General features: G+C 53.5%; 3 protein-coding genes and 1 pseudogene across 4 annotated transcripts; 1 reads left to right on the forward strand and 3 right to left on the reverse strand.

Annotated features, from left to right (window-relative positions):
• Positions 1-140: 140 nt before the first annotated feature.
• Positions 141-3,444, reverse strand: HSPB6 (heat shock protein family B (small) member 6). The gene is made up of 3 exons (XM_077260232.1): positions 3,240-3,444; positions 1,127-1,249; positions 141-891 (listed from the first exon to the last, which is right to left on the reverse strand). Exons 1-3 carry the CDS (start codon positions 3,423-3,425, stop codon positions 718-720), a joined length of 483 nt encoding a protein of 160 aa, XP_077116347.1. The 5' UTR covers positions 3,426-3,444; the 3' UTR covers positions 141-717.
• Positions 3,445-5,194: 1,750 nt separating this feature from the next.
• Positions 5,195-9,990, reverse strand: PSENEN (presenilin enhancer, gamma-secretase subunit). Its single transcript, XM_077260235.1, has 4 exons — positions 9,793-9,990; positions 6,612-6,722; positions 5,758-5,862; positions 5,195-5,498 (listed from the first exon to the last, which is right to left on the reverse strand). The coding sequence occupies exons 2-4, from the start codon at positions 6,670-6,672 to the stop codon at positions 5,359-5,361; spliced, it is 306 nt and encodes a 101-aa protein (XP_077116350.1). The 5' UTR covers positions 6,673-6,722; positions 9,793-9,990; the 3' UTR covers positions 5,195-5,358.
• Positions 9,991-10,021: 31 nt separating this feature from the next.
• On the forward strand, positions 10,022-21,372 carry U2AF1L4 (U2 small nuclear RNA auxiliary factor 1 like 4). 2 transcript variants are annotated; one of them, XM_077260233.1, is made up of 8 exons: positions 10,022-10,179; positions 13,198-13,285; positions 14,449-14,515; positions 14,889-14,941; positions 16,060-16,158; positions 19,582-19,715; positions 19,802-19,897; positions 20,777-21,372. In XM_077260233.1, exons 1-8 carry the CDS (start codon positions 10,136-10,138, stop codon positions 20,904-20,906), a joined length of 711 nt encoding a protein of 236 aa, XP_077116348.1. In that variant the 5' UTR covers positions 10,022-10,135; the 3' UTR covers positions 20,907-21,372. The 2 variants fall into 2 exon arrangements, with proteins under 2 accessions (XP_077116348.1, XP_077116349.1); XM_077260234.1 differs by having other exon boundaries at positions 14,892-14,941.
• Positions 17,382-18,952, reverse strand: LOC143766978 (G protein-activated inward rectifier potassium channel 3 pseudogene; annotated as a pseudogene).
• Positions 21,373-24,445: the final 3,073 nt, after the last annotated feature.

The following is a 24,445-nucleotide window of genomic DNA, read 5'->3' on the forward strand; positions in this document are numbered from 1 at the left end:
ACACTTTTATTTCGGGCGGCCCACCCACTAACCTCTACTGGGATTAAAGAGGTCATCCAGGACTAAGTTCATCTTTCACAATTCAACCCCTTAAGTTGAAAGTTTTTCCCTCCTCTTGTAACTTTATCACTGTATATGTGTTTTTTTTTTCCTGCCCAGATGTAGTTTTTATTGATACTAGTTTGGGGCACATATTACTTTTTGATCACTTCTTACATTTATTTTTGGCGGGGGGGGGGAGGTGCAGTAGGTAGGCCATTTCAATTTTTCTTAACGACGTTTTTCAGCTTTAATTTTATTTCTATGAACAAATTTTTGTTTTAAAAACTTATTTACATATATATTTTTATATATTATATATACAGTGTATATTGTTACATTTTATTAATCGATTTTCCTTACGGGGTCTTTTTATCGCTCTACCTTGATACTGCAGTGTTTGTGAAAGTCACAAAGTCTGTCGGGTGTACCAAGATGGCTCAATCATCCATCACTGACTATTATTATTACAAATTTAGTCCCGGACGACCCCTTTAATTCACTTTTTCACCGGATAGCGGGCGGTAGAGCCTTCTCCGTCGCCTCCATGTTTGGCGGCTGTGTATGTAAAGCATGCTGGGATTTTCTAGCTTTAAAGCCACAGGCACGAGGGCATCTGTTAATTTGGGGTGCAAACACACTTTTGACCAGTAGAGGGCGCTGGCGGCGGTGCAGCTCTCACTGCCGGGCGATGGGTATGCTCCTCTCCTCCGTCTTGCTGCTGTCAGTCACGGGGGCTTGGATGGAGAGCAGACCCTCCGCTGAGAGTGCGGAGCTTATGGCAGCAGGGTTGACGGTCGCCGGGACCTTGTAGCGTCGGTGAAACTCCCGGGAGATGAAGCCGTGTTCATCCTGCGAGACAGAAGAGGCATTTAGTGCTCGGGGCTGTGGTATCGTCACAGCTGAAGGTTTGTTACACTGTGTCGGTGTCCAGGAGAGGAGAGAGTTCTGCTCTGGAGGGAATGTCTACATTGTAACAAAGCTCCAGCTGTGAGGTCAGGACGCGATCATCATTGGTCTCCACCAGCCGAGGAGGATGGGGCAGCCTGAAAATGATGGGGATTGTAGGGGTCAACGGAAATGTTACCTGTCGCTCCTCGTGCCGGGCGTGAACCTCCACGTAATTGCCGACCACCTTCACCGTTAGCTCTTCCGGGGAGAAATGCTTCACATCCAGGAGAACCGAGAACTGGTCCTTGTCCAGCGTCACCTGAGGGAGAAACTGCGTAATCTGTGTACCCTCATAAGTGTCATCCACAGATCCCCCATAACAGTGTCATCCACAGATCCCCATAACAGTGTCATCCACAGATCCCCCATAACAGTGTCATCCATGTACCCCCATGTGTCACCCACAGATCCCCATAACATTATCATCCACAGATCCCCCATAACAGTGCATCATCCACAGATCCCCCCATAACAGTGTGTCATCCACAGATCCCCCATAACAGTGCGTCCACAGATCCTCCATAACAGTGCGTCCTCCACACATCCTCCATAACAGTGCGTCATCCACAGATCCCCCATAACAGCGCGTCATCCACAGATCCCCCATAACCGCATCATCCACAGATCCCCCATAACAGCGCATCATCCACAAATCCCCCATAACAGCACATCAACCACAGATCCCCCATAACAGCGCGTCATCCACAGATTCCCCATAACAGCGCGTCATCCACAGATCCCCCATAACAGTGTGTCATCCACAGATCCCCATAACAGTGCGTCCTCCACAAATCCCCCATAACAGTGCGTCATCCACAGACCCTCCATAACAGTGCGTCATCCACAGATCATAACAGTGCATCATCCACAGGTCCCCATAACAGTGCGTCATCCACAGATCCCCATAACAGTGCATCATCCACAGATCCCCATAACAGTGCGTCATCCACAGATCCCTCATAACAGTGCGTCATCCACAGATCCCTCATAACAGTGCGTCCTCCACAGATCCCCATAACAGCGCGTCCTCCACAGATCCCCATAACAGCGCGTCCTCCACAGATCCCCATAACAGCGCGTCCTCCACAGATCCCCATAACAGCGCATCATCCACAGATCCCCATAACAGTGCGTCATCCACAGACCCTCCATAACAGTGCGTCATCCACAGATCATAACAGTGCATCATCCACAGGTCCCCATAACAGTGCGTCATCCACAGATCCCCATAACAGTGCGTCATCCACAGATCCCTCATAACAGTGCGTCCTCCACAGATCCCCCATAACAGTGCGTCATCCACAGATCCCCATAACAGTGCGTCATCCACAGATCCCTCATAACAGTGCGTCCTCCACAGATCCCCATAACAGTGCGTCATCCACAGATCCCTCATAACAGTGCGTCCTCCACAGATCCCCCATAACAGCGCGTCCTCCACAGATCCCCATAACAGCGCATCATCCACAGATCCCCATAACAGTGCGTCATCCACAGACCCTCCATAACAGTGCGTCATCCACAGATCATAACAGTGCATCATCCACAGGTCCCCATAACAGTGCGTCATCCACAGATCCCCATAACAGTGCGTCCTCCACAGATCCTCATAACAGCGCGTCCTCCACAGACCCTCCATAACAGTGCGTCATCCACAGATCATAACAGTGCATCATCCACAGATCCCCCATAACAGTGCGTCCTCCACAGATCCCCCATAAGTGCGTCATCCACAGATCCCCTCATAACAGTGCGTCCTCCACAGATCCCCCATAACAGTGCGTCCTCCACAGATCCCCTATAACATCGCGTCCTCCACAGATCCCCCATAACAGCGCGTCATCCACAGATCCCTCATAACAGTGCATCATCCACAGGTCCTCCATAACAGTGCATCATCCACAGGTCCTCCATAACAGTGCATCATCCACAGATTCCCATAACAGTGCATCCTCCACAGATCCCCCATAACAGTGCGTCCTCCACAGATCCCCCATAACAGTGCGTCCTTCACAGATCCCCCATAAGTGTCCTCCACAGATCCCCCATAACAGCGCGTCCTCCACAGATCCCCATAACAGCGCGTCCTCCACAGATCCCCCATAACAGCGCGTCATCCAAAGATCCCCCATAACAGAGCGTCATCAACAGATCCCCCATAACATTGCGTCCTCCACAGATCCCCCATAACAGTGCGTCCTCCACTAGAATGGTCACCGTCGGACCATGGAGTCGGTGACCCCACTGACCTCGGACAGCCCCGCTTCGGTCGGGGGGACGCTGGGGGAGCGGAGATAATACGGACTGATCATAGAGGCGAACAGATCGGACTCCAGGACGCCTTCCCCGAACCTCTGTCCCAGGATGCGGCTGGGGAAGAGCGGCGCAGCCACGAGGGGCCGGCGCATCCAGGGGTGATGGATGGTGATGTCCATGAGTGCGGTCCAGACTGAGCCCCGGAGACGCTGGCAGCTCTATATATATATATATATATATACCTGCCCCCCCCCCCCCGCAGACACAAAGAACGTGCTGGAATTATCCGGAACATCACTGACACCGACAGAACTGTGGAAAGTATCCAGGAGCGGAGAACGACAACTGCAAAAATAGCCACAGAAACAGTGACTCATCCCCCAGTGCAGAGGATCAGACCATCCCCACTGCTGCATCGTCTATTGCTCTCTGTTATCAGCTTATTCACAGTGCGGAAAACCTCTGATCATACCAATATCTTCTCATAACTCTGCCACTCTAAAGTGTTACTGGCCCTTTAAATTCTGATTTAGTGAGTGAAGTCTGGGGTATAATACAGGAGGTAACTCAGGATCAGTAATGTAATGTATGTACACAGTGACTGCACCAGCAGAATAGTGAGTGCAGCTCTGGAGTATAATACAGGATGTAACTCGGGATCAGGAATGTAATGTATGTACACAGTGACTGCACCAGCAGAATAGTGAGTGCAGCTCTGGGGTATAATACAGGATGTAACTCGGGATCAGGAATGTATGTACACAGTGACTGCACCAGCAGAATAGGGAGTGCAGCTCTGGGGTATAATACAGGATGTAACTCAGGATCAGTAATGTATGTACACAGTGACTGCACCAGCAGAATAGTGAGTGCAGCTCTGGAGTATAATACAGGATGTAACTCAGGATCAGGAATGTAATGTATGTACACAGTGACTGCACCAGCAGAATAGTGAGTGCAGCTCTGGGGTATAATATTGGAGGTAACTCAGGATCAGTAATGTATGTACACAGTGACTGCACCAGCAGAATAGTGAGTGCAGCTCTGGAGTACAATACAGGATGTAACTCAGGATCAGGAATGTAATGTATGTACACAGTGACTGCACCAGCAGAATAGTGAGTGCAGCTCTGGAGTATAATACAGGATGTAACTCAGGATCAGGAATGTAATGTATGTACACAGTGACTGCACCAGCAGAATAGTGAGTGCAGCTCTGGGGTATAATACAGGATGTAACTCAGGATCAGTAATGTATGTACACAGTGACTGCACCAGCAGAATACTGAGTGCAGCTCTGGAGTATAATACAGGATGTAACTCAGGATCAGTAATGTATGTACACAGTGACTTCACCAGCAGAATAGTGAGTGCAGCTCTGGGGTATAATACAGGATGTAACTCAGGATCAGTAATGTAATGTATGTACACAGTGACTGCACCAGCAGAATAGTGAGTGCAGCTCTGGAGTATAATACAGGATGTAACTCAGGATCAGTAATGTAATGTATGTACACAGTGACTGCACCAGCAGAATAGTGAGTGCAGCTCTGGGGTATAATGTCAGGTGATGTACATAGTGACTCCGCTGTTTAGATGTCTGCGTTGTCGCCTTCAGAGCAGCTGTGACCTATCATATCATGGACCCCGGGGGACGCTGCAGATTATTTATAGCCAGTGACGATGTTTCCATTGCCAGTCACATATCATGAGCCCCTTTTCCTGAGCTGCGATTCTGCCTGTAGGGGGGGCAGTACAGGCACAGAGATATGGGAGATTAGCGATAATCTGCAGTGACCTCTCCTGTGGTCATTTATAGGATCTGAGCTGATCGCTGCCTCCAGAGCGGCACCTGTGGGGGGAGCATGAGTAGAGACCCTTCCAGAATGTATAAAGCCCCCCGCGTCCTCCGCTCATCTGCTACAAACATTATGAAGAACACCGACCATCGGACTGAACATTTTATTGGAGAAATATAACAGATCGGCTGTGGGGAAGGTGAAGCCCCCCAGTCTGGAGCCGCTTCATTGGTCTCTGTTAATGCAATGGAGAGTGAGGTCCAGAGCAGGAGAGAGTAGATCCGCGTGGTTCTGGTTGTCACGGGTGTGGACGTCAGGGGATGCCCAGAGGTATAGTGAAGGACAGGTAGTCACCGGTGGCGCCCCAGCTGGCCCGATGTGTCTGGTAGATGCTGATCCACGTGGTGAGGATGGCCACCCACACCAAGAGGCCAAAGGCAGAGCGCTTCACATCTGCAGGGGGAACAGAGGATAAGCGGGGAGACCACCAGTACAGGCAACACTAAACCCCCCGCAGGAGTGAACACTGGCCCTCCAGGGTCCAGGATGGTGCATCTACCTAATCATTCCCCGATTCCTTAATATTTCTGGATACATCAGAGGATTTGCCGCTCATGGAAAAGTGAGGTGACAACTTCTGGGGGGCCGATAATGGACCCCCAGGAAATAGTTATTAAAAAAACAGCCCCCTTATGGTCACCCCAACACTCACAGCTCTGGATCTGTGGCTGCTCCGTGTACGCCGGCTTCAAGAACGCTTCCTTAAAGAACCACGTGACGTTAACGAGCCACAGGAACGGCAGCAGAGCAAAGCCCCCTGCAGAAACACAAGGTGAAAGGGTTAATAGCGTCTGTCAGTGCCGGGACCCCGCTGGAGGCATGTGATGGTGCCAAGGTGAGAAAGCAAAGAATAGACCACCTGACACCTGGTCCCAGGACAAGGAGGACCAAGCACTGGACGCTCAACTCAACCTCCAGCCACCGGAGACCCTCATCACCCGGCCGCCGGGGACTAGACCCTCAACCTCCAGCTGCCGGTGACTGGGCGCTTAACCTTCGGCCGCCGGGGACTCTACACTCAACTTCCGGCCGCCGGCTACTGGACGCTCAACCTCTGGCCGCCGGATGCTCAACCGCCAGCTACTGGACGCTCAACCTAAGGCCGCCGGGGACTGGACCCTCAACCTCCAGCTACAGGACACTCATCTTCCGGCCGCCAGGGACTGGACCCTCAACCTCCGGCAGCCGGGGACTGGACGCTCAACCTCCGGCTGCTGGGGACTGGACGCTCACCTTCTGGCCACCAGGGACTAGACGGTCAACCTCTGGCGACTGGACGCTCACCCTCCGGCCACTGGGGACTAGACGCTCACCTTCCAGCCACCTGGGACTGGATGCTCAACCTCTGGCTGCCGGGGACTAGACCCTCAACCTTCGGCCGCCGGGGACTGGACCCTCACCCTCCGGGGACTGGACCCTCACCCTCCGGCCGCCGGGGACTGAACAGTAAACCAAAGGCCACCAGGGAAACGTATAGACTTGTGTATTGTGCAGCTTCGATCTCACCCAGGTAATACTTTCGACACAGCTGCAGCTTCTCCTCGTTGGGGACGCGCTCCAGGTTCATTGTGCTGTCGGAGAGATCGGATCTTCACACGTTTGGTCACGATGTCGCCTCTAAAAGGAAGAGATGAGAACATGGGCACTTATATCTATACAGATTTTTATTCTATTTCTACTGGGCCTCCCACAAATCCATGATGCCTCAGGATTCGGTACAAACTGCTCATCCTGAGCCTCCTGGTTCATAAACAGAAATCTAGAACTGCAGTGAAGACTGACGGCCATAACGCCGGCTCTCGTGCCTTTGGGCTTGTAGAAGCCGGGTGGTGGCCGGTAGAAGTTCATCTCCGAGAAATGGATCTGAATATTCCTCAGCGTCGCTTGCAATAATGGAGCTGAGACACAAGGGGTTAAAAGCGTCTGAGACCACCCAGACATGAAAGGCCATTAATGATTTAGCGCACAGTGGATGAGGAAGAGGCCGCCTCTGTGCACTGAGGTATTTGGCGCTCGGCCCACAGGGCCGTATTTGGTTATGTTTAAGATACGGTTCAATGTCGGAGAATCTCGGGCCCGGCGCGCCTGCGGGATTAACCCTTCTGTCACCGATACTCATCAAGATCAGTCCAGGCGAAATGTATCAGATAGAATTGGAGGAAATTGGAGAATGCAATGGAAAGTAGACGACCACAGTTCGGGCCAATGGTGCAGCCATGCCGCCAGCGGCCCCCAGGACGCAGCCAGTCGGCAGGTGCACCGGGCAGATATCACAGCCCTTAAGGGGGAACTGTCAACAATATCAACCTCTCTCCTCTTCTCAGAAACCGTACATCTGTAAAGGGGATGCTAAAATGCATCCATCATAACGAGATCTAATGCTCAGTGTGTTCTGGGCGCCCGCCGATGGGCTGAATTCTGGGGGCCCGCTGACGAGCTGTTGGCATGGTTGCACTATTGGTCCGAACAGTGCGCTCTCTGAACCTGCAACAGCAGCTTTACCTCTGCAGTATCGGAGGAGCGCAGGGGCCCAGAAGTCGGACAGATCTCCTGAACAGCGTTTATAAACTCTATAATAGATTGTAAGCGCACTGCTCCTCTGCCTCCTGCTTGCTGGAGAACTGTGCCTTTGATGACTGATAGTTTGTGGCCAGCAGCACGGTTAACCTGGTCTGGACACTGTTGCAGTATTGGAGGAGCGCAGGGGCCCAGAAGCCGGCCGGATCTTCAGAACAGCGTTTATAAAGTCTATAATAAACATTGTAAGCTCACTGCTCCTCTGCCTCCTGCTTGCTGGAGAACTGTGCCTCTGATGACTGACGGTTGTTGGCCGGCAGCACGGTTAACCTGGTCTGGACACTGTTGCAGCATCGGAGGAGCACAGGGGTCCAGAAGCCGGCCGGATCTTCAGAACAGCATTCAAAAAGTCTATAATAAATAGATTGTAAGCGCACTGCTCCTCTGCCTCCTGCTTGCTGGAGAACTGTGCCTCTGATGACTGATGGTTTATGGCCGGCAGCATGGTTAACCTGGTCCGGACACTGTTGCAGCATCGGAGGAGCGCAGAGGCCCAGAAGCCGGCCAGTTCTTCAGAACAGCATATGTAAACTCTATAATAAACAGATTGTAAGCGCACTGCTCCTCTGCCTCCTGCTTGCTGGAGAACTGTGCCTCTAATGACTGATGGTTTGTGGCCGGCAGCATGGTTGACCTGGTCCGGACACTGTTGCAGCATCGGAGGAGCGCAGGGTCCCAGAAGCCAGGCCGGATCTCCTGAACAGCGTTTATAAACTCTATAATAAACAGATTGTAAGCGCACTGCTCCTCTGCCTCCTGCTTGCTGGAGGAGAACTGTGATTTTGATGTCTGACGGTTTGTGGCCGGCAGCACGGTTGAGCTGGTCTGAACATCGTTGATCACATTCTGCAGCATCAGAGGAGCACATGGGCCCAAAACCTGTCGGGATGGGTAGGGACCTTCAGAGCAGCACTTTGGATGAAATAGCTGGTAAGCTCTACCCTATTACCTTGGAAACCGACCTCTTCTGATAGACCGCTACGGTGGCTGGTAACCTGGGCAACGAGCAGTAAATTATAGAATTAAAATTCCCTCTTTTCTTGAAAATGGAGAAACTTTGCAGTTTTTCCAAGCACTTTGCAATTTTAACCCCTGTAACCCCGGAGTGCAGCAGTTTGAGGCGGCTGTAGGGACTGGCGAGTCCCCCGCGCCCTTCATTGGAGCCGCATTCATTGATGGCCGGTCCTGGAGCGCAGGATGGGGGGATTCGGGGGTCCTGGACAGTGAATCAGTTACAATGGCCTCGTCTGTGCCCTGCGCTCAGCGTCACCAAGGATGGACGCACAAAACGTGTCCCTGGGGGTCACATCACCTCGACAGACACGGCCCAGCGCAATCCGGGAGGCTGCCACTCACTGACAGCAAGCAGCAGTACAATGAGGGCTGTGGACACACAATAACAGGGAGAGACACATTTCTAGCTGCAAGTTGTGTTTAGCCCCATAGAAGGCAGCAGTGAACTGTCAGCTCTTGGGACAAGTGTTACCACGGCAACAATGACCCATAAGGTACCAAGAGCTAAGGCTACGTTCACATTTGCGTTGTGCGCCGCAGCGTCGGCGCCGCAACGCACAACGCAAACAAAAACGCAGTTGCGTTTTGAACAAAAAACGCTGCGTTTTGCGCCGCATGCGCCCCCCAAAATCTATACAATGTTTTGCATATTTATTGGAAAACGCATGCGTCGTACAACGCACCACGACGCAAGTACTTGCGTCGTCTGCGTTGTCAATACAAATCAATGGTAAAAAAGGCGCATCGACGACGCAAAAGCGACGCAAACACGACGCATGCGTTTTTTAAAAAGTCAGCGCCGCAAAAAAAATGCAACATGTTGCGTTTGCCGCGCCCTGACAGGTGCGCCCTAACGCCGCATGCGGCGTACGACGCACCAAAACGCATGACAACGCATGTACATGCGGCGCCATGCGGCCCCAATGTTAAAGATAGGGCCGCACGACGCATGCGTTTTGTTGCGGCGACGACGCTGCGGCGCACAACGCAAATGTGAACGTAGCCTAATGTGGACACTGTCTGCAGGGGCATGCTGGGAACTGTAGTCCCCCCAATCGCGATTATAGTTGATATTACACGATAGCTCTCCGCTCACCCTCCTATTTTCCTCTTTCTCCAGACCCAGGCCTCAAGAATGTCGGGAAATGTAGTCTAGGAAAGCGTCAAAAATCAGTGCGCATGCGCAACCGGAAAACCGCTGCAAAGCCTATCGGGAGTTGTAGTTTTATCCAGGTATTATGAAGTGGAGTGAAGCTATTCAGGGCGCAGCGCGAGGGAACGAAACACGGAGGCCGAGGAGGGAAAATGTGAAATGTTTTTTTATCTATGTGGACTCTGCGGACAGCGGCGGAGAAAGAGGCGGGAAGCGGAAGCGGAAATGACGTCTCCATAAACAGGAAGTCGGTGGTTGAGAAGGGGGAGGAGACAGTCCGTGGAAGATGGCGGAATACTTGGCCTCGATTTTCGGGACTGAAAAGGATAAGTAAGCATGGGGCCCCAGAGGAGGGCGAGAGTGGGCTGCAGAGGGGCCACTGAGGGTGAGAGTGAGCTGCACAGGGGCCACTTAGTGTACGGGACCCCAGAGGAGGGCGAAAATGAGCTGCACGGGGCAACTGATGACACAGGGCCCCTGAGGAGGGAGAGAGTGGCCTACGGAAGGGCCACTGAGGACACGGGGCCCCGGAGAAGGGAGAGAGTGGCCTACAGAAGGGCCACTGAGGACACGGGGCCCCGGAGGAGGGAGAGAGTGGCCTACAGAAGGGCCACTGAGGACACGGGGCCCCGGAGGAGGGAGAGAGTGGGCTACAAAGGGGCCACTGAGGACACGGGGCCCCGGAGAAGGGAGAGAGTGGCCTACAGAAGGGCCACTGAGGACACGGGGCCCCGGAGGAGGGAGAGAGTGGCCTACAGAAGGGCCACTGAGGACACGGGGCCCCGGAGGAGGGAGAGAGTGGGCTACAAAGGGGCCACTGAGGACACGGGGCCCCGGAGGTGGGAGAGAGTGGGCTACAGAGGGGCCACTGAGGACACGGGGCCCCGGAGGAGGGAGAGAGTGGGCTACAAAGGGGCCACTGAGGACACGGGGCCCCGGAGGAGGGAGAGAGTGGGCTACAAAGGGGCCACTGAGGACACGGGGCCCCGGAGGAGGGAGAGAGTGGGCTACAAAGGGGCCACTGAGGACACGGGGCCCCGGAGGAGGGAGAGAGTGGGCTACAAAGGGGCCACTGAGGACACGGGGGCCCCGGAGAAGGGAGAGAGTGACCTACAGAAGGACCACTGAGGACACGGGGCCCCGGAGGAGGGAGAGAGTGGGCTACAAAGGGGCCACTGAGGACACGGGGCCCCGGAGAAGGGAGAGAGTGGCCTACAGAAGGGCCACTGAGGACACGGGGCCCCGGAGGAGGGAGAGAGTGGCCTACAGAAGGGCCACTGAGGACACGGGGCCCCGGAGGAGGGAGAGAGTGGGCTACAAAGGGGCCACTGAGGACACGGGGCCCCGGAGGAGGGAGAGAGTGGGCTACAGAGGGGCCACTGAGGACACGGGGCCCCGGAGGAGGGAGAGAGTGGGCTACAGAGGGGCCACTGAGGACACGGGGCCCCGGAGGAGGGAGAGAGTGGGCTACAAAGGGGCCACTGAGGACACGGGGCCCCGGAGGAGGGAGAGAGTGGGCTACAAAGGGGCCACTGAGGACACGGGGGGCCCCGGAGAAGGGAGAGAGTGACCTACAGAAGGACCACTGAGGACACGGGGCCCCGGAGGAGGGAGAGAGTGGCCTACAGAAGGGCCACTGAGGACACGGGGCCCCGGAGGAGGGAGAGAGTGGGCTACAAAGGGGCCACTGAGGACACGGGGCCCCGGAGAAGGGAGAGAGTGGCCTACAGAAGGGCCACTGAGGACACGGGGCCCCGGAGAAGGGAGAGAGTGGCCTACAGAAGGGCCACTGAGGACACGGGGCCCCGGAGAAGGGAGAGAGTGGCCTACAGAAGGGCCACTGAGGACACGGGGCCCCGGAGGAGGGAGAGAGTGGGCTACAGAGGAGCCACTGAGGACACGGGGCCCCGGAGGAGGGAGAGAGTGGCCTACAGAAGGGCCACTGAGGACACGGGGCCCCGGAGGAGGGAGAGAGTGGGCTACAGAGGGGCCACTGAGGACACGGGGCCCCGGAGGAGGGAGAGAGTGGCCTACAGAGGGGCCACTGAGGACACGGGGCCCCGGAGGAGGGAGAGAGTGGGCTACAGAGGGCCACTGAGAACACGGGGCCCCGGAGGAGGGAGAGAGGGGCCACTGAGGACACGGGGCCCCGGAGGAGGGAGAGAGTGGGCTACAGAGGGCCACTGAGGACACGGGGCCCCGGAGGAGGGAGAGAGTGGCCTACAGAGGGCCACTGAGGACACGGGGCCCCGGAGGAGGGAGAGAGTGGCCTACAGAGGGCCACTGAGGACACGGGGCCCCGGAGGAGGGAGAGAGTGGGCTACAGAGGGGCCACTGAGGACACGGGGTCCCGGAGGAGGGAGAGAGTGGGCCACTGAGGACACGGGGCCCCGGAGGAGGGAGAGAGTGGGCTACAGAGGGGCCACTGAGGACACGGGGCCCCGGAGGAGGGAGAGAGTGGGCTACAGAGGGGCCACTGAGGACACGGGGCCCCGGAGGAGGGAGAGAGTGGGCTACAGAGGGGCCACTGAGGACACGGGGCCCCGGAGGAGGGAGAGAGTGGGCTACAGAGGGGCCACTGAGGACACGGGGCCCCGGAGGAGGGAGAGAGTGGCCTACAGAGGGGCCACTGAGGACACGGGGCCCCGGAGGAGGGAGAGAGTGGCCTACAGAGGGGCCACTGAGGACACGGGGCCCTGGAGGAGGGAGAGAGGGGCCACTGAGGACACGGGGCCCCGGAGGAGGGAGAGAGTGGGCTACAGAGGGGCCACTGAGGACACGGGGCCCCGGAGGAGGGAGAGAGTGGGCTACAGAGGGGCCACTGAGGACACGGGGCCCCGGAGGAGGGAGAGAGTGGGCTACAGAGGGGCCACTGATGACACGGGGCCCCTGAGGAGGGAGAGAGTGGGCTACAGAGGGGCCACTGATGACACGGGGCCCCTGAGGAGGGAGAGAGTGGGCTACAGAGGGGCCACTGATGACACGGGGCCCCTGAGGAGGGAGAGAGTGGGCTTCAGAGGGGCCACTGAGGACACGAGACCCTGGAGGAGGGAGAGAGTGGGCTGCCTGGGGGCCACTGAGGACACGGGGCCCCGGAGGAGGGAGAGTGGGCTGCATGGGAGCCACTGAGGACACGGGGCCCCGGAGGATGGAGAGAGTGGGCTGCGTGGAGGCCACTGAGGACACGGGGTCTAAGGGGAGGGTGAGAGTGGGCTGCAGAGGGCCCACTGAGGACACAGGGCACTGGAGAAGACTCAGTATATGGAGCGCCTATGTGTTTTGGCCAGTGATGGATTAGCTGGATATTTGGGCCTTTTTATAACCGTCTCCCCTTTGTCTGTTCTTCAGGGTCAACTGTTCCTTTTACTTCAAGATCGGAGCGTGTCGCCACGGAGACCGCTGTTCCCGCCTCCACAACAAGCCCACCTTCAGCCAGGTGAGGACCCTGGGGGCCGCACACTTTCTTCTGGAGGTGACCTGTGGGCCCCATACACAGCAGATGGCAGTCAAGCGATCGTTCGGCTCTTGTGTTCTGTACGAGAGCCAACAACGGATATTTCTTGTCTCCTGGGGAGCAACAGGATCATCACTCAGAGATTGGACACATCTGATCTTTCTCTCCCTGACCTCACCGTGCGGCCCCCCACATTGGGCCCTGATATCTGCGATGTGTCAGTCTAATATGTATTGGGGCTTTAGGCTCCAGTCACATCTGCAGCAGGGAATTAGGCTTTCTGTTCGTTCCTAGCCAACAGATGCACCTGATGGACCCTACTGACTATTATGGGGTCATTATCGTGGCGTCCAATGCTTTACTGGGTGAATTTCTCATCTGGCATCATCCTATAGTACAGACTGGAAAGAAACTTATTGCATCCAGTCAGCGTGCCGCCATGTGACCGCCGGTGTGACGGTGGCTGGTGTGACCGCCGGTTCAACAGTGCTTGCGGACCCCGCTCTCATACCTTGACAATCCCTTGAATTTGGTGTTTGTTTGTTTTTAGCAGCCCGCTATATGTGTGGTGGGTTTCTATAGGTGTCTCTATAGTATATTTAAAAAGAAAAACTCTAAAATTCCGAAATCTCTGCTTTTCTGAGGTCGGTCTCACTCACCCGATCACGACCTCAGGAGGAGACCCAAGACCGATCCGTAATGTTCAGGTCGGACGACCTGCGGACGCTCTGTGCATCGTGGGGCCGCTGAGATCATGTGATCACTTTCATGCATACATAGCAGTGTATTAGTCAGGGTTGTATATAGCACGGTGGCATCTGTGGTAGTTTTGGGGTCTTTGTTTGGTAACATCCGATCACATTTGAGCTGAGATTCCCCCTCGACAGTGAAGACGTCAGTCAGAATGAAGACCAATCCCAGGACTCGGAAAGCTCCGAGCAGCAACAAAGGAGCTCAGGCGTCTTACACAGTGCTGTGGTTGCTTCATTTTAGGACCCCAGCAATAGTGTGTATAGACTTCCCCCTTTAATAAGTAGTGTATGCAGATGAAGTAGTGGGGGGCATTCTGGCGCCTCATCAGCATAAGGATGTGATTTCAGACATAATGCGGCTTCTCGGCTGACTGTTTTTGTTTTGTCTTTCAGACGATCGTCCTCTTGAACCTTTACCGGAACCCGCAGAACACGGCACAGAGCGCCAACGGCTCCCACTGTGAGTACCAACACCATAGTACTAATATACCTGCTCTTAAAGGGGCCCTACCACCTCTTCTAGACACAAGAATTGCCTCTCACAGCAACCAATGCAGCTGGAACCGACCACGTGGGCTCCAATAATGCTGACGTAGAGGGGCAATTGCAGCCACGACTATGAGGGACGAGCAGAATAGTGTTGCATCTACCCCACTAACTGGGGGTCACATAGTTTATATTCTGCAGGCCTGAGTCTTAAAGGTGTCTCCCAGTATTAATTATCCTGAGGATAGATCAGTGGTGGCGCCCTCGGTGATGGTCGTCCGCAGCTGTGTAGTCTCTGGGTGTTTCGTCCCCTTATGTGCAATGATTTGCGTCTCTTCTTTCTTAAGCAGCGCTTGTCAGTGATGTGGAGGTGCAGGAACATTACGATGACTTCTTTGAGGTGAGTGGGACCTTCTTAAGGCTTTATACCCACTGAGTTTTGCCTGAGGAAGGCTCCTGTGGGCACGCCGGCAACTTTTTCATTGTTTTGGTTTTTTTTAATAATCTATAAACTATTGAGGTCTGAAGCCTCCTGAACATCGGTCCGATCACTTAGTCACTGGAAGCCTGGACATATGAGCAACGGGCCGTTCTTACGTCGCAGTGCACATGTCCATTCTTTTTAGCATTTTTTTTAATGCACTTTTTCAGGCAGGTTACACAGTAGAACAGCCTGAAAAGCCTTTGTGTTTGCATGTAATCTAAAGGTACCGTCACACTAGGCGATATCGCCAGCAATCCGTGACGTTGCAGCGACCTGGATGGCGATATCGCTGTATTTGACACGCAGCAGCGATCTGGATCCCGCTGTGAAATTGCTGGTCGCTGCTAGAAGGTCTGCACATTATTTGGTCGCTAGGTCGCCGTGTATCGCCGTGTTTGACAGCAAAAGCGACGATACCAGCGATATTTTACACTGGTAACCAGGGTAAACATCGGGTTACTAAGCGCAGGGCCGCGCTTAGTAACCCGATGTTTACCCTGGTTACCAGCGTAAAAGTTAAAAAAACAAACAGTACATACTCACCTGCGCGTCCCCCAGCCTCTGCTTCCTGACACTAAAGCGCCGGCCCTAAACTGAAAGTGAAAGCAACAGCGGTGACGTCACCGCTCTGCTGTTAGGGCCGGAGCTCAGTCAGCGTCAGGATGCAGAGGCTGGGGGACGCGCAGGTGAGCATGTACTGTTTGTTTTTTTAACTTTTACGCTGGTAACCAGGGTAAACATCGGGTTACTAAGCGCGGCCCTGCGCTTAGCAACCCGATGTTTACCCTGGTTACCCGGGGACCTCGGCATCGCTGGTCGCTGGAGAGCGGTCTGTGTGACAGCTCTCCAGCGACCACACAGCGACGCTGCAGCGATCGGCATTGCTGTCGCTATCGCTGCAGCGTCGCTTAGTGTGACGGTACCTTTAGGCTGGTGACAGTACTGCTCCCAGCATGTTTGGTCAGCGACTATCTGGATAAGCCAGGGGAGTTGCAGCTTCGTGACCTTGTCTGATTATTTCTCCACTCTCGCAGGAAGTGTTCACCGAAGTGGAGCAGAAATACGGAGAGATCGAGGAGATGAATATCTGCGACAACCTCGGCGATCACCTGGTGGGAAACGTCTACGTCAAGGTAATGTCTCGCAGCTGCTTGGGAAGGGGCTGGATGGGACTAGGCATGCAAATGGGACAGTGCAGCCCCAATACAAAAAAAGGGACCTAGTGAGTCCTGTGGCATGGCACACCCCCAGATTCAGCTGCACAAATGTTGATGTCGGGATCTACACTGCACTCCTGCTAGAAATTTAAGAGTTAATTAAAAAATATTCTTTATTTTTCCTTTTGATGCTAACCAGTCCATGTATATCGCATTCCGCGGCGGTGTCTCCGTCCTCTGCTGCTCACAATCTACATAGCGCAGCCCGGTCTATAGCGGAGCTACGCTCATTACACCCTATGTAATTACTGAGGCCGAGCGCCCATCGCTGGGGAGGGTGACTCACAGGTTGTAGTCGCTGCCACTGAACTCGGGGCTGTGCTCTTCGGTGATGTTTCCGATGAGTCTTCTGCTGCGTTCCTCCCGGGTTTCCTCATCTTCCTCGTCGTCACCCTTGTCGTTCTCCCAGTAGAAGCTGACCTCTGAGCCCTCCAGCTCCTTCATCTCCTCCATCTCCTTCATCTCCTCCATCTCCTTAGCGCTGCAGTGAGGAAGCTGAACCTCGAACGTCTTGTGGAAGCGCTTGTAGTCCACCCGGAAGGCCCCCTTCTCCAGGGTCATGCAGGGCTCGAAGCGATGGCCCCAGATGATCTCATTTTCCAAGTAGGAGCTTTTCGCTTGACAAGTCATCCCTGCGATGGAGGGAGAAGGATTCGTGTGAAACGGGGGGTCCTAACAAAGTACAGCTACAGTACTGGGGCCCCTGAACTGACCCTCAGAGATCTCAATGGTGATCTACATTGGGATCATTTAAAGGGGATGATATTGATGGCCTGTTATTGTGATGGATCATCCACATCAGATCAGTAGGGGTCAGGAACCAGACGCTCCCACCAATCTCCTGTTAGGGGTCACATGATACTCGGAAAACACAATCTCATACCCTGTGTAGTGCCCGTAGCCGCGACAGCAGTACAGAAAACACGGTGTACAAACCACCATACCCCCACCCGTATGATATTGATGACCTATCCGGAGGATGGTTCCTCAATATGGTCGCCCCGGACAACCCCTTTAAACCATAGTTGGTGGTATCTTTTAGGAATATGTCCATCTGAATAACACCCCCAATAACTTGTGAATATAAACTTGCCTGCAGTGTAAACAATGGGGGTTACAGTTCTGATCTAGTGGGAGCTTTAAAATGAGTTGTTGCCCAGTTTGGAGACTGAGCTGGTTGTTGGGGGGTCGCTATATATAATGCATACACCTCAGAGGGCAGGGTTGTATTGGGGGATACAGTAGGGGGGGTTTGTCTACTTGCCTGTGGCCTCCACGATCCCCTCCAATATAACGATGATCTCGAATTGCTCCTGAAGCAGCTGCTGCGGCCCCATCTCCCAGAAGGGGCTATGGTGGTCGATCAGGTGGCAGATGACCTGCGGCTCCACCAGGAACAGTCGGTCTTCTCCGGTGTCATAGCCGAGGTTGATCTCTGACTGTTCCAGAGGAAGGAATTCCCCTTCGCACGTCTGCCGTGACTTGATGAGCTTGGCCCTTATTTTGGCATCCACCATGTGGCTGTCCCGGAGGTCGCCGATGCGGAACATGAGGCAAAGCTTTTCATCTCGCGGGCATATCACACAGTTCTGGCTGAAGATCAGCGTCTGCGCACGTTTCTTTGGTCGCGAGATCTTGGCAAACATGCAGCCCACCATGAGGGCATCGATCATGGAGCCCACGATGGACTGGGCCATTATGAGATAGACGCCTTCCTGGCAGTTGGTGGTCACCATTCGGGAGCCGTAGCCGATGGTGCGCTGGGTTTCTACGGAGAAGAGGAGCGCTGCTGTGAAGCTGTCCACGTTCTGGAAGCAAGGAGCCCAGTCCTCGTCATCGGGGTGGAGCAAATCTTGGCGCAAGAGCGCGTCCAGGTAGTAGAGGGTGGCGAAGAGCAGCCATGTGACGATGTAGCACATCATGAAGACGAACAGGAACCAGCGGTACTTCAGGTCCACGATCGTGGTGAAAATGTCCGATAGGAAACGAGCCTTTTCTTCAATGCGGCCCAAGTTGACCTGGCACTTTCCATCTTTGGCCACGTACCTCTGCCGCTCCCGCCGGGTGGATGTCTTGGCTTGGTGGAGTTCTGCTTCCATCAGCTTACACCGTTGTTTAGCCGGTCGCTCGGGTCCTGTCAGGGGGGCAGAAAACAACCCACGTGGTGGCATGTTAATGTATCGAGGTTCATGAGTGATATCGGGCAACATGGTGGCTTGCTGAGGGTACCAGCGAGCGCCGGCTGCTCCATCTCTCAGGGACGATCGGCGGTACTTGGGAAGATCCTCCGAGATGCAGATGCTTTGTCGCGGCTGCGCCGGGTAGGAATGTCCGACGGCAGCGGTGCTCACGTGACGTTTGTAGGCGCTGCGTGGCATTATATCTGGGAGTGTCAGCGGAGAGTGTGCCGAGGCCGGCGGAGCTATTGGCTCTGCTGCACATGTTGGTGCCACCACACATTCTGGCTGCGGAGAGAGACAATTAACATTTATGATCTTGTAGGATTTCTGAGGTTCGTCGCTTTGTGATATTTTGGGCTTCTCACCTTCTGGGGAAAGCTTCGGTACCGACCGGTGTCTGTGGCGGGTCGGGGAAGGAAAACCAGAACTTGCTTGGGGGGCTGCCCCATTCCAGAACGCAGCCCGTTGGCTTCACGGCCGCCTCCTTTGTCTGTGTCGCAGCCCTCGGCTTGCAGGGCCGCATTGGCCATTGTGATGCTGACTGTGGATTTGGGCAATGGTGGAGTGTGAACACCGCACTGATATTCTGTCCGTGTCATTGAGCCTGTGGGTATAAGAGAAATGTGCATGTATGGTGGCATGTAGACGGGAACAACCGGCTTCTAGCAATAGTGGGGGGGCCCTGTTGGCAGGTCTGAGTGTTGGTTATGGGCTGGGACTATAGAGTCAGTTTCAGTGAAGGTCTGTGGCCGCCCCTGGTCAGGGTGTATATTCCCTGTGTCCAGTGTGCCCCCACCCCTGGTCAGTGTATACAGAGTGTGTGTGTGTGTGTGTGTGTGTGTGTGTGTGTGTCCCACCCCTGGTCAGTGTATACAGTATGTGTGTGTGTGTGCCCCCCCCCCCCACCACCACCACCACTAGCATTATATATCCTATATATCAGCGATTTGTATTCGGGGGCTCCAGTACCTGCTTGTGTCCAGCGTCTCCTTCGTCCATCTGCCCCAGATCTCGGTGTCCAATCCTATTTACCATAAACCGGATTAGGCACAGCTATATTAAGCTGCCGGCAGGGAGGTGACGCTCGTCCACCTCTTCTATTTCCCAGAGTTCCTCACTTCACTCCTTCATTGATTCTTTCGCCCTTTTTATCTGACAGTTTCGTCGAGAGGAAGACGCTGAACGAGCCCTGGTGGAACTGAACAACCGCTGGTTCAACGGGCAGGCGATCCACGCCGAGCTGTCGCCCGTCACAGACTTCAGGGAGTCCTGCTGCCGGCAGTATGAGATGGGGTGAGTGCTGCCAGTTCCTCGAGTCGCCTGCTTCGCCTCCGACGTTCTGACCCTTACTTAACGTTTTGTCCTTCTCTTCCCGACAGTGAATGTAACCGCGGCGGATTCTGCAACTTTATGCATTTGAAGCCGATCTCCAGCGCGCTCCGGAGGCAGCTGTACGGCCGAGCCCGTAACAGACAGTGAGTACCTGGAGTAACACGAGGCTCCGCTCACATCTGTCCACAGCTCCGTCCTGTGTGATGGACGTCTGCGGATAGATGGGAGCGGCTGCGAGGGGTCCCCTGACCAGTTTTGTGGGGAGATCCCTAAGAGGACACATCATAGCAGGGAAAGTCCGGGAAAAAGCCGAAGCTGCACTGCTGAGAGCTGATGTGGCTCTCAACCATTTTCCTCCCTGGCCTTAAAGGGCTCCCTGGGGCCTCTCCATTCATCGGGCGGTGAGAGTCACTGATGAAGGTGTGTTGACAAGCGCCTGCCTGGACGTGTGCACATGTCAAATTCTGGTCAACACGGCCGATACACAACACGTCATGGCTGGCACCTGTTGTCTCCTGAGGTCACGTGGCTGGAAAACTAATATAAATTTGGGGGTAATCAGCTGCTGATCCCCAGGACGTCGCCTTCCATAACAACCACCCCCATCAGCACCCTGCGATACCAGCACAATGATTGCCCAATGCAGATGCATGGGGACTGAATGTAGGATGTAATATGTCACACATGAGGAAGGGGTTAATGTCAATGTGTGAGCGAGCGGATGTAGACAACCCCCTTAAGGCTACGTGCACACTGAGGTTTGGGGTTGTGTTTTTTTTTTTTATAAAAACTCTTCCAAGTCCTCCTCAAAAACTTGGGAGTTTCTCTTCTGAAAACTCAGCACCACGCCTTAGTGTGCACGTACTCCAGGGATTATTGGTGGCCGATGTCTTTGGACCGCCGAGCGTGGACCCTGTGGTCAGGATTGCTCCACGGTCCCAGGATTCGGCAGATAATTCTGAGATTTGTTGCAGATAATCTAATATGTGACCTCACGCGTCTGTACGTGTTCTCTATTTCAGGGCCAGGGCCGGATCTCCGCCCAGACATCACTCGCCAAAGCGCTTCCCCGACAGGCCTCGGCACAACAACAGAGATGCTGGTGGCCGCCGCCGCTCGCGCTCACCGAGGCACCGACACGGCCGCTTCTAAAGGGTCAAGAAGATGAAGAGGAGCCACAGTCTCCTGGCACCAAACTGTCCGTAGTCCTCACCTTCCAGCAAACGGGGTCAGGCCCGGTGTGGGGGGTTTAGGCAGCGGTGCTTGGTCTCTGCCCAGCAGTTATAGGGGACCAGGAATCGCCCACCATATTGGATAGGACTCCTACATTAAAAATGCCGCCTAGCCAGCTGGGAGGACCCCGGACTTCTGCAAGGAGGACCCCTATTCCTGACTACTGTCTGTGGCGGCTTTTTAACGTACAGATCCCTTTTATGCCCCCCGTCCCTCTTTTGTATTTGTCTGCCAGTCGTAGTGTCCGAAGCACCGAGCCATCCGAGGTTTCTTTCCTTTGCTGAACTTTCTCTCGGCCTCTGTCCTCCATGATGTCTGTGCTCATTGATGATGCAGCCTCCCTTTTTATTACATTATTGGTTTAATAAATAGTTAATCCCCAGAATCACCGCCATGCGCTTTTCTTTACCGACGCCATCAAGCTTAGATTTCTTTCAGTCGCTGGACAAAGCGCACGGAATAAGTGAGGAGGGGGCAGATCGGGCTCATTTCTGAAAACGGTATGTCCCACCGCATTGTGGTTATTAAAGGGGCGCAGTCACTTTCCTCGTCGAGAAAGGCGAGCATGGTAGGCGGCTATTAAACTCTCATCACCACCAGACAAAAATGACATTCACGGAAAGTGACTGCTCCAGTGTCAGCGGCTGCCTAAAGCACAAACCATCAGCTAAGAAAACTGGGAGTTGTAGTTCTGCAGCAGGTGGGGAGAGGGGGGGGAAGGGGTAACACTGGAGAGCAATGGTACCACCATCCACTCTATACAGAGCAAAGGGTACTTTTTTGTTTTTACTAATATCCAGTATGGGTGAAGTAATAACTTTTTACAGATCATTATCAGATTTGTCTTCATTCCTATATAATAATTCCTGGATTTTTGCAGACCATGCTCCTTTGGAGTACAGATGATGGCAGTGATGGAGGAGCGGCACCCGTGTTTCACTAACGCTGCATTTACAGATTATCGTGATGGAGTAGTTTCATGATTATTTTGCGGTGTAAGCAGGCCTCCGCCGCTGTGAGTAAAGCGCTTGTTCATTGGGTTTAATCTTATGCAGCACAAAAGATCATTGTTCTCGGCAGCATATAGTCATATGAACAGGACTTGGGCTGCCATAGTTCTCGGCAGCACGTGTGCACAGATCGCTCACTGTACATTGTGTACTGCAGTCAGCTCTGTGAATAGGCGTGTAACATTTACTGACTGGTGGTCCGTGTAAACATGCAGATTCCAGGGCTCAGCTGATGCAGAAAATTGTTTTCACAACTATGGGGGAGGATACCGTGTCTGACCCATCACTGCACTCCAGTTCGGTATGATATGAAGGCAGCAAATAGACCGGGGTAAGACAAAGATGGAGCAAGGAAATTACAGGCTAGTGAGCCTTCTATACTAGGAAAGATCTGTGAACACATTATTACACAGCATGTATGTAAGTACGCAGGTAAGAATACAGTAATTAACCAGAGCCAGCATGGGTTTGTACCAAACAAGTCATGCCAGACTAATCTCTCTCTATGATGGAATCACTGACTGGGTGGATAAGAGAAATGTGGTAGATATAGTATATCTCAATTTCATCAAAGCATGTGATAAAGTATCTCATACTATCCTTATTGAAAAAATAACCAAGTGTAGGATTGACAAGGCTATGTTTAGGTGGATTCATAACTGGCTCAGTGATAGTACTCAAAGAGCGGTAATAAATGGTTGCACATCCAATTGGAAGTGTTTCGAGTGGTGACCACAAGGCTCTGTCCCGGCACCAGTGTTACAAGTGGGGTACCACAAGGCTCTGCCCTGGCCCCAGTGTTACACGTGGGGACCACAAGGCTCAGTCCTGGCCCCAGTGTTACAAGTGGGGTAACAAGTCTCAGTTCTGGCCCCAGTGTTTCAGGTGGGGACCCCAAGGCCCTGTCTTGACTCCAGTGTTAAACGTTTTTATAAATTATCTAGATAAGGGAACTGAAAAAGAGGTGGCATGGAGGGACCTATGGAGAGTTCATAATAAAGGCATATTCTGTTTCTCCTGTTACTCGGCGACATATGGTTCTCTATCCCGGATTGATTTGGCTCTGGGTAATGAAGGAATGGATAGGATGGTGCAGGAGATAGTATTCTAGGCATATAGTCTATCGGATCATAGTCCATTGGTAGTAACACTGCAAATTGAAGGCCCTGGGGAGGCAGTTAAATTGGGGTGGGAAATTAACCCTTTTTGGTTAAAAATTCTTGATATGGGGAAGAGATAGGGGAATTTTTTAAATTTAATGATGGTAGTGCAGCGAAACATGTGGTATGGGACACCATGAAAGCTTATTTGAGGGGAATATTATCTAAAGAGATTACTAGGCATAAAACAAAAACAAGGGAGTCCGACAAAATTATACTGGAGGAATTGAAGGCAGCGGAGGCTGAATTGAGTAATGTGCGCACTCAGGACACCATGAACCGTATGAGGATGGCCCAGGAGGAGGTTAACAAACTACATTTACGCAAAGCAGAGAGGGCGAGAGCTTTCCAAAAAGAGGCATTTTATGCGGAAGGGGAGAAAGTAGGTCATCTACTGTCGGTGATAACATCTGCTCAGAGGGACTCGACACATGTACACGCTCTGAAACTAGCAAATGGTAATATGGTAACACAAGGGGCCCAAATTTTGGAGGGGTTTAGGGGATTTTATAGTGATTTATATGCATCGCATACGGGGCAAAAGGAAGTTGAAATTAATAGATTTCTAGAGGAGGCAAACTTACCTAGGCTGGAAGCTGAGGAAAGAGATTTGTTAGATAGGCCGCTTACGGTGGAGGAGTTGGAGAGTGCTTTGAGGTCGATGGCAGGGGGGAAGGCTCCGGGGGCTGACGGCGTCCCTGTTGAGATATATGATGTCCTTTCTGAAGAGTTGTTGACCAGATTGTTGGGGGTGTTTGAGGAGTCACTGGAGAGGGGAATATTGCCTGCTTCCATGAGAGAGGCCACTATTGTGGTCATTCCTAAACCTGATAAAAACCCACAGTTGCCGGAGTCATACAGACCGATATCACTTCTGACAGCAGATGTTAAGATTCTGGCTAAGGCCTTGGCGAACAGACTGACTCAGGTGATAGAAAAGGGTGGTTCATTCGGACCAATCTGGCTTTATGCCTAATAAATCCACTGCCATCAACTTGAGAAGGCTATTCCTCAATATGCAGATACCGTCGGAGAATGCTGGTAGGAGGGTGGTAGTTTCCCTCGACGCACATAAAGCCTTCGATAGTATAGAATGGCAATACCTGTGGTCGGTTCTGGGTCGCTTTGGGCCAGTTTTTGTGTCATGGGTGAGACTCCTATACTCCCCTCCAGTGGCTAAACTTAGGGTGAACAACGCACTGTCGGAGAGCTTTCAGCTCTTTCGAGGTACTCGGCAGGGGTGCCCGTTGTCCCCGTTGCTGTTTGCTCTGGCAGTGGAACCACTGGC

Source organism: Ranitomeya variabilis, chromosome 4 (genome assembly GCF_051348905.1).
Source record: "Ranitomeya variabilis isolate aRanVar5 chromosome 4, aRanVar5.hap1, whole genome shotgun sequence".
Taxonomy (NCBI): Eukaryota; Metazoa; Chordata; class Amphibia; order Anura; family Dendrobatidae; genus Ranitomeya; species Ranitomeya variabilis.